General features: G+C 43.0%; 1 protein-coding gene across 1 annotated transcript in view; it reads right to left on the bottom strand.

Annotated features, from left to right (window-relative positions):
• The window catches only part of LOC108784872 (VPS10 domain-containing receptor SorCS3-like), a 436,296-nt gene that overhangs the window by 90,214 nt on the left and 335,713 nt on the right, over window positions 1–10,369 (bottom strand). The window contains exon 15 of the mRNA XM_018553807.1: window positions 9,594–9,711. Coding sequence (XP_018409309.1) covers window positions 9,594–9,711 — 118 coding nt within the window. The remainder of the gene's footprint in view (window positions 1–9,593; window positions 9,712–10,369) is intronic.

Here is a 10,369-nt window from a genome sequence, read left to right as displayed (position 1 = left end):
CCCCCCCCATCTCTCTTTCAAAAACCCTATACGTACCTTTTTCTTGAAGTCTTCTAGCTGGTCTGGTGGCATCACTGCAGCTTCCCCTCATTCCTCCAGTGTTGGCTGGGGTGGGCAATTCCTCTAGAACTAAGTGGCGCTCATGCCTGTGCTGTAAGTCTAATCTGCATGCTGAAAGTCCGTTAACCCATCGCACTCCTGACCGCTTGGTTGCTTAGGTGTAGTGGGTGAAGCGGTGACAAACTGATGGCGCTGCAACAGTTATATGGATATAGGCCTCTGGTACTCCAAGATAACCAATAATAATTTTTTTTGGAAGCATGTGCAAGTAAGCGACTTTTTGGGGTCAAATAGAAACCCCTTCATCAGGCAAAACCATGTCATGACATGGTTTTACCTCGTGAAGAGGATCCTGCGTGACCCCAAAACGCCGCTCTTATGTAATGCTTCAATAAAGACGTATTCTTGGTAATCTTGGAGAGTGCCGGTGTCCTGTAGCCATATGTTCTAGTCTTAATGCTGACTCACCCCTGTGTGACATGTAACTGACAGGCTGGGGTCACAAGAAATGGGCAGAATGCCACCAGTGTCGTCCTGCCTAAAGAGGACATCCAGAGCTGGACAGAGCGGGAAGTTTGGGACAGTGCGAAAGCATGAAGAGGGTAAGTAGAACTTGAGAATATCATTCCTAATTCACAAAGTGGGGGTCCATAGGAAATTAAGAAAAAGTTGAATGTATTCTCACTTGTCCTGTAAGAGTCTTATTTGGCCACACCCAATCAATGTTGTAATGTTACAGGCATCTTCACTGACCAATGGGAAGCCTCAGAAGATGAGGGTCAAGATTATTCTGACATGCAGTTACACTAAAGTTAATCCTTGTTGTTGTATCGTCTTCATCATATGCTGAACTCTACTAGGGAAGTCAGAAACGGAAAAAGATCTGGGGGGTCATAGTAGACCACAGATTGAATAACAGCTTGCAATGCCAGGCTGCAGTAAGCAAAGCAAGCAGAGTTATGTCTTGTATTAAAAAGGGAATGTACTGTAGAGACAAATCTATCATTTTGCCACTTTATAAATCGCTGGTTCGGCCTCATCTGGAGTATGCGGCCTAGTTTTGGTCACCAATCCACAGAAAGGATGTCCTTGAGTTGGAAAAAGTCCAGCGGAGGGCAACCAAACTAATTAAGGGGATGGAGGACCAAACCTATGAGACAAGGTTACTAAATTTAAACATGTTCACGCTGGAAGTGAGGAGATTAAGAGGGGACATGATTTTGATGTACAAGATGTTCAATGGTGATAGCAACATCAGCAATAAGCTTTTTACGGTAAACTCAAAAAAAAAGACCAGAGACCACCACCTAAAATTGGTGGAGAAAAGATTTCAGCACAAGGGGCTTAGGGGGTTCTTCTCATTTAGAGCGGTTAGGGTCTGGAACTCGCTGCCGCAAGCAGTGATTTCATCGGTGAGTGTGGAATCGTTCAAAAAAACGTTTGGACGATGTCCTCAGAGACCGTAACATACAGGGGTACAGGTACACTTAAGGTGGACTCCAACACATGTAGAAGCACATGCATACACGCAATAGGTTGGACTTGATGGACCTGTGTCATTATTCAACCTCAAATACTATGCAACCATGTAACTATGAACTTCAAGCCCTTGAGACAGTTTTTTTTTTTTCTGTAAAATTTATTATGGAAATCGGGAAGTGTTCTGAGGGCTGGAGTTGGGTTTATTTTTATTTAACGGCTAAAACCTGCTCAGCCTATCATGAGAGGTTAAATTAATGTTTTACTATCATAATCTCCCGGTGTCTAGAATAAGCAGAATATCACTTCCAGCATGAAAGAAAGTGGGAGCGATCAATAGAACCCTGTTGAGCGAACATCCTTCGGGAAAACCACCTACGCTTGCTTTAATTAAAGTATAATTATGGAGTCGCTCGCTCCTTGTTTAGATTTTCTTCAGACGTTTTAGAGACGTAGAGAGTTTAATCTCGCGAGCTATGTACACATCAACTGGAGAAATTCCGCAACTACTGATTTAGGGAACGTTGATATAAACTGTGCGGTATCGCAGGAATTCTGTCTGATTAGGGACGAGTCATATACAGACTTATTTACAGGTTGTGGGAGTTCTCCAGAAAAATGGGAGAGGAGGGAAGAGATAAAAGGCCATGAGATTGATCTGTAAAAGTGTCGGAGTTTATATCAGAGAGATTAAAATTGTAGCAACATTTTTTAGATTGTGTACTTACATTTTTGAGGTCCATCGAGGGATTGAGCAACCTGAATATGAATATGGATGGCTGCACTCATTGCTCATCGGAGTGTGTGGGAAAATCATATGCTGTCTGGTAATTGGATCCCGGTGCGGAATAAAGTAGAACCTATTTTGCCCCAAAAAGGAGAATTGGGGGTAAGGTCAACAGAGGAACCCGTGAGAAAAGAAGATGCTTGAAGCCCAACTCCACTCAAAAACACCCTACTATCCCTTCCTCCCACCTCCTCTAAACTTTCTTGCCAGTTGTTTTTTTTTTTTCTTACCTGGCGAAGCAATTATGCTCACCCAATCTATGTCCCTCACCGGTGCTGCTTCTCTGGCGGGAACTGCTACTTGTGGTTCTACCAACATATGGTTTTGCTACCTTGCACAGCAAGCTTTGTTCCAGGACTGGGAGGTATAGATGTTGCTGGATTTTACCTGCTGGTTGATAGAGCATCTAAGGGGCCATCCTGTCAATCATCTTTGCTCTTTAGCTGTGCTTAGAACAACAATCCAGAGCAACAGGTAAATTTCCTAGCCTGACGATCCAGTCTGTGTTGTGTCTGTGAAGGTTCTCATTCATCCAGGTCATGGTATATATGTAAAAAAATAAATCAAGGCAACTGGACTTGCTGTATTTTTCTTGAAGATGTTTCACTGGTCATCTAACCAGCTTTTCTCAATTCAGAATGAAGCAGGTACGCCCACCAGATAAGTCCATCACTCCTGGCAGGATGCTCTGATACAGATCTGGTGGCGTATACTAAGACTTGCACCTCACTATGCAAACCTGCAGATAGCACACAGGGTCCGCTGTGTGGGTGTTCCTTGGCCATTATTTCCATTTCATGCTCCTACATGGCAAGGTTTATTCTCCGCCATCCTAAACCTTCCTCTGTAACAATTTAAGTAATTGCCCTTCGACCAATTCACTCACTCTTCTACAGACAAAATTTGTGCCCGCATGTGTCATGACGGCCTTTTAATGGACTTCTCAGAAATCAGATAAGTACTAAAGTGCTTACACTGGAAGATGTTGCCATTACGGGGTCTGCACTGATAGGCTAATGGCACCGGGAGATGAGTCCATTATTATAAATAGGAAGTTTCGTACAGACGCAGATAATCGGGTCCCTTCACATTTCATTGTGCCATTTGACTTTGCAATCCCATAAGTACAAAAAGAGAAGCAAATTAGATTTATTTCAGAAATCTCTGTTGAGTAGATAATGCTCATAATGTATCGCGGGAAACCAAGAATGTTTGTGTCACCGCTGATCAAAATGTATACAACGCAGCCAACGTCTGAACAAACCGTCGCTCTTAAAAGGAAAATCATCATGGTTTTCGGTCAGCTTTATTTCACGTTTATGTTAACGTTTGTAAGTTTATAAACTGATTTCTTAATCATTTCATTTTAATTAAAGTTTATTCTGCAAATAAGAAACAGACCGCTTAAAGTATATTTAAACCCTAACAAGGAAATTATATTTGCTCCCTTTTCGGTCTGTTTACTATACCGTTATAAGCAGTGTGTTATATCTGTTTCATAAGTGCAATAAAAATACATGTTGATCCTGCCAGAACCTAGTGAGCTAATAACTTCCTGTACTCCCTTCCTCTTCTGCACTGTTATCATGTTATAATTATTTTCACCATCTTTTTGGACTACAGGACCCCTTCTCTTGGAGAAGAGCTGAGGAGGAGGCATTTTTTAGTCCTAACACACTTCCTGTCCTAGAGCATAAACAGGACCAGATTAACATAGGGGTTACTGGAGCGCTAGCTCCAGGTCCATCACCTAAAATAGCCCAGCCGGCCCGGATCGCCTCGGTATGCCGAATGGCAATCCAGCCTGAACACAATTAGCAGGGCGGCTGATAGGGGGGGTTCTGCTGGCCTTCCCGTACCAGACCCGGGCCTATCGGGTCAGCAGGGGGGCCTAGGCTTGGCTTGCAAGCAGGCAGCACAGCTGCCGCCTGCTGCTGCTCCAGCCACTCTGAACTGCTCTTCACCCTGCTGAGAGCTGGCTTTATGCTTCCATCTGTGTCCCCTCCTATCCCTGCTGCTCTCCCCCTGTGTGGCCAGAAGCAGTGGGGATCCAAGGGGACACAGACCCCTGCAGCCAACAGGGGGGAGAAGGAGAAAGTGGTGACAGTCAGGATGCCAAGCGCGGAGGAGAGAGCCGTTGTCAGGATGGAGAGTAGGGCTGTGCAGGGCTGAGTGGTTCAGGATGCCAAGCGGAGGATCTGTAAATATGTCTAATATTTACCGATCATTCCCTGTACTGAGCAAACACCAGAGTGATCAGTACTGATCACTCTGATATTTGTAAATAACTGAGGACATAGTAATTGATCACTATGTCCTCAGTTATGAATGAACAGGAAGTGCTAAACATCACTTCCTATTCATTCATGACTGGGGATATACTAATCACTTATCTCCTTTATGAATGGAGAGGAGTTTTGCACAGATCACCTCCTCTTCATTCATAACTGTGGAGATAGTAAATATTTACCATCTCCTCACTTCGTGAATGAACAGGAAGCCCCTGTACTGAGTGCTTTCTGTTCATTCGGGGCTGAAGCTGGTCTGGCCGGCTGAGGTCAACAGTGTAAGGCAGGGCCTGGGAACAAGGGGTTCATATGGCTTGGCTTTTCTAGGAGACAGGAAGAGAGGTGATTTTCTGCTAAGTGAGTCATCCTGCAATTAATGTAATCTGGTCTCCCTGCCCTTCAATCATCAGACGTATTGTACTGCAGACAAATGTATTGTATTTACAATCAGCTCATAAATGGAATCACACTTTAAGTTTCACAAACAAAACATCTTCAGCAATATCTGGAACATACACACTGATTAGCATCTGAAACACATCCTGCAGAGCAGCGCTGTGCAATGCCATTAACATGAACCGAGAAAGTGCGGAGTGACTAGGCCTGGTAATGATGTTTACGTAGCACTTTTTTGCTTACTGATTCCAGACAGCAAGAAATAATATATACTGTGCACTGACTTATTTTTTTTAGATTTCCCAAAATAGAGGACTAGCAGAAAATGAAAAGAAATGCCAGCTGCAACAAGAAGTTATTCATGGTCTTTTGTTCCATACATGTGCCATAGACGGTGTGAAAAGTAGTATAGTATAATATAGTATTATTATTATTATTAATACTAATATATGAATTAATTATTATTATTATAAATAATACTAATAATAAAATACTCACTGCCACAGACAGTGATTTCAGCAAAGAATGTGGAATTGTTCAAGAAACTTTTGGACGATTTCTTAAGGGACCGTAATATACAGGGGTACAGGTACTCCTAGAATGAGATCCTAATAGGTTGGACTTGATGGACTAATGTCTTTATTCAACCTCAAATACTATGTAACTATGTAACTATGTAACAATAAAATACAATAAACAAATATTTAAAAAATTTAATTAAAAATAATTACACAATGTTAAGGTTCATGTCATATTATGCCAGGGCTGTAGCTGCCATGGGGCGAGTGAGGCACTGTTGCCATGGCAAGCACAGGGCAACAGGGGCGCAAGGCGGCCAACACAGCCGCGGTTCGGCAGGGAGAAGAGGAGCAGCACAGGCTCCAGCTTCTTCACAGATCGCCGCTGCTCTCCCCCACCTATTTGGGCAGAGGACTCTGTGTCCTCAATCTTTTTTTCTATTTCAAAAGGGAAATGTCAGGGGTCTGTTTAGACCCCCAATATTTCCCCGAAGCCCCCCAACAGTGACAAAAAAAAAACCACACACACACACATTACTAGACATGTGCAAAGACTAAACATTTGTTTCGGACGAAATGAACGGAAACTAAAAATGTTTTCATTAGTTTCGACAAAATAGAAAAAAATGAAATGCTATTTTGGATTTGGCCAGCAGCACATTCTGCGCATGTGCGCCACCATCCTGGAGGCGGGGCGCATGACGTCACATACCGCACACATCTGTTGTGGGGCACAATTTTCTGTTCTCGCCTCGGGCGCAAAAGGAGCTAGCTACAGCTCTGTATTATGTAAAGGATTCGTTCTAAATATAGGACTTAAAGTTGACCTATGAATAAAATTCACACCACATGGCATATGTAAGCACTATAAAATCACATTTTATTCTGAGTGGAAAAAAAAATAACCACTGTCTTGCCAGGAATAAAAGGAAAATTGTTGTGGAGCTTCCACATGCCTTCTCAGTCCTAAGACAAAGATCACATGATTATTGGCAACCACGAGCATTGATGGGGTTTTACCACATTAGAGTCTATTGTTATAAATCGAATGTTCTTGAGGAAAAGAGTCAGAAAGATTTTAGTGCAAAATAAGAAAAAATGGGTTGAAGACTCAGACATTGAAGAAAACTTAAATCTGGAGATGATGAAGACTGGAGGAGCTATGATTTTACTCAACATCAGCAAGAAATGATGAAGAGGGATATTGTGCTCTCAGAAAAAAAAAAGATTAAGTTTATTGAATATGGTCTGCAAAATATTCCAACATAGTGAAGAAATAATTGACAAAAATTCAATAGAATACTGGACCGGGATTCTTAAAGCACATTTAAAATTCATATTTCGTTCTTTGGCCCCTGCTGGAGAACCAAACCATGTTAGGATTTCGTATGCATCTCAGCTGCTCCGCTGAAGTCCCATTGTCTGTTTTAGATGTTTAAAGCTCTTGCTTTTTATTTCCCCCTTTAATGTTTAATGTTCTATTAATTTTTTTATGGAATTATGTTTTAAATTATTTTACGTTGCGGGGACTGCAATAAGAAAAATAATTGAAAAGACATTAAGGTGGATGAAAACGTCTATCTTGGTGGGTGGTAACAGAACTTGGAGTTTTGGTGGGGGAGATAGATGTCAAGATCTGGGATCAGGCTCGGAGTCCAGTAGCTGAATCAGCAGGCAAAGTCGTAGTCAAACAGGTCGAGTTTGGTACACAAGCAGACGGTAGTAGTAAAGGAGCAGGCAGAAGCGTAGTCAGAGATCAAGCCGAGGTCAGTAGCCAAAGGTATCAGGTATGAAGCAGAAGACGATGAGAGAGTAGTCGGTGAATCAGTAGCAAAAGGTTGGTACGCGGGTAGCAGTATGAGCGGATTGTATCACAGAGGGAGCAGGAAGCAAGATAATGGCAGGAGCACAATAATCTGGCAAACAGGAAGTGCAGAGGCATGGCTTAAATAGGAAGGTCAAGGGAGGAGCAAGGAGTTCAGAGTTCATCAGAAACTAGGTTTACCTGAGGATTACACAGGAGATCAGGCAAGGAACTATCCAAGGTTCTAAGGTGGCTCAGGAGGTAGAACCACTGCCAGCTACAGCAGATCCGGTTCCTGACAATAGAACCACTGCAGTCCTTGAAGCTGAAATCTGGGCCAGGAACCACCAAAAAACACCACCCACCTCCCCTTAGCTAATCTTTCAAGTAATTTAACAAAAGAATCTAAATACTCACCTGAATCTGAGGTCATGTGACATCCTAAGTCTTCTCTCTTCTTGACTGCAGAGTGGGATTGTCCTTCTATGGGTGCCCACGTAGTTGCCTGGTGATGTTGATACTTCCCATAGGCTTCCCTTCATCAGGGTCCTCACAGATCCTGAAGGCTCCAGCGGCGGTCACTCCTGGAAAAGGTGCCACAGAGGGTCACGTGTTGCAAGAAGGTATAAAAAGCCAGGATGTGACACCTTCCACCTTTCCCCTAATGCAATAAGCTTTCTTGCACAAATAAAGGGCATCAAAGGGTTATTTGAATTACGTGAAGGAACGGTTATACAGATTAATGTTTATAAAATAATTGTAAGTATGGGAGTGACACAGGCAGATAATGGCCTCAATAAGCTTAAGTACATCAGTAGCATCAACTAGGGCCAGAGTCATGGGGAGGCAATAAGGATGCAATAGGAGGCTATGTCTCCCCAAAATGCATATTTAAATCCTTACACATCTCTCATATAGAATTAACAGTCATTTCTTCCATTGTAAAGGTGCCCATACACCTTACAACCATCGCAAGACTCTTGTCTTGCGATGGTTGTAAGCTAATTAAAAGCTTGTACGATCTGCCCATCTTGGACAGGCAGATCGTACTTGCGATCATCGCAAGCCCGCTCCCATGAGGGGCGTGCTTTGCGATGACTGCAATGAGGGGCGGGCTTCTGATGACTGCAAACGGGCATTGTGCGCGTGCGCACACCGGCCCGTTCGGCAGTTGTCAAACAAGCAGGCCACTAACGGGTTTTCAAGCCTGCTTGTTCGACGGAAGACGTGCCACCGTACAGTAGAAACGGTCGCACGCCTTCCATACACTTTGCGATTATCATGCGATCGCGGGATTTCCCGCCATTCTCGTACGATAATCGTACAGTGCATGGGCACCTTAAGGGTGATCTCCCAATGCATATACAATGCCCCCTTTTCGGCCAGCAGGCATGAACAAAATTTAGATTTGCCTAAAATTTGGGGATAACACTCCCTGCCAACAGACATAAATGATAGACACGTGCACCGGCAAAAAAAAAATTTCGATTTGATTCGGATTTTGCGTCATTTCGTTTCAGGAATCCGGATTCGGACGAAATTCGTTAGCAGTAGTCTGTATGAATTCTTGTTTCGTTTCGTTCGTTCGCAGCAAAGTAACATTTGAGGGGGGATTTTTTTTTTCTTCTCAAATGCCACTTTGCTGCAACAAAATTTAGTTTGTTGGACGAAGTTTCGTACAGACTACTGGTAACAAATTTTGGAATCTGAAATTCGGATTAGTTTTTATTCGTTATATCTGTCATTCGGATACATCCGAATCTCCGAAATTTTGTCAGAATTTCGGTTCGGAACTAAACAAATCGCACATGTCTAATGAATGGCAAGTGTGGTGTTCTTCCAAAAATGCTAAATGCACCCTTTTGGTGCTGATTGAGGTGTTAGGCAACCCATTTAAACATTTGGGCTGCTGTTATGCAGTGCGATGATGTGAATAGGCCCCAAATGTAATGAGCCAAAGTGACATGCAACCTTCCTCTACATTTTTGCTTTAAAAAAGGAAGCAGAAGGTTTTTTTCAAACACAATTTGCCCTCACAGCTCAATTAATTGGAAGTCTCCACTTTGGCCGAAGGATAAATCTGTTACTTTCACCCCATTAATCCCTACTAGTCAGTATCTGGTGCCAGCTCAGCCTTTACATTGCCCCCACAGACTTACAACTCCAGGAGCCCGGTACGCTCCACTATTTGTGGGCAGGGACAAGTGGCCATCATTTTATTATGATAAGCTCTGATGTTAGTTTAATTGCCCGGCAATTACCTGATTGTGCAAATGCCAGTTTTCAAAGTCGTTTTCGGTGCACCTTCGGCCAAAAACAGATTTGTAATCCACTTTCACCAGCTGCCACTCCGACAAGAGACTGAAGTGTCCAAACACTCTGCAGAGAAACAGACAGTAAGGTTAAGCTGTAAGCAGGTTATTCCACTTATTAAATGTAACAGGCGTGTTTATAATCAGGAAAAAAAAGGTATCTCCAGATAATCCTGTTCCTCCGACTGGAGGCTGTAGATGTCTTTCCATTTCGGCCTCCAGAGGAATGAAAGCACTGCGGATCAATAGTGCTGTTGTATCAATCAGTTTAATATGAGAGGTTGTCTCTTGGTTCTTAGCCCAGGCACATCTGAAGGGAATCTTGGCTGAGCATACAAAATATTTCTCAGATTAGTTCTTTGGAGAACACGCATATCCCGGGAGACCGCTTTGCTCATAACAAATACCACGCCATCAGGGCAAGAGCCAATATTCTGAAATGTTACTACTGCTGAAGACTAAGTGACCTGGGGATGTTCCTATGGGGAATTGGAACTTAGAGTGGTCATTTTAGTTACTTCACAATCTGCATGGTTCCTGACATGTCACATTATACAGCAACAGTATCATTTTTCAGAAAAGCGAAACCATTTATCATTACAAAGTCATCCTTGAGGTCCAGTCAGTGTCTATGCCTACGCTGAGATAAATTATTAATCACACTGCTGCAGGCAGGTTGAAGTAATTCCTCAGTCTCCCCTCCCCTAGTGATCAGATTGCTGCAG

This window comes from Nanorana parkeri, unplaced genomic scaffold, assembly GCF_000935625.1.
Source record: "Nanorana parkeri isolate BGI_ZX_2015 unplaced genomic scaffold, ASM93562v1 scaffold130, whole genome shotgun sequence".
In the NCBI taxonomy this organism is placed as follows: domain Eukaryota; kingdom Metazoa; phylum Chordata; class Amphibia; order Anura; family Dicroglossidae; genus Nanorana; species Nanorana parkeri.
Note: the sequence above shows the minus strand (reverse complement) of the source record. Positions and strands in the feature narration are given on the sequence as shown.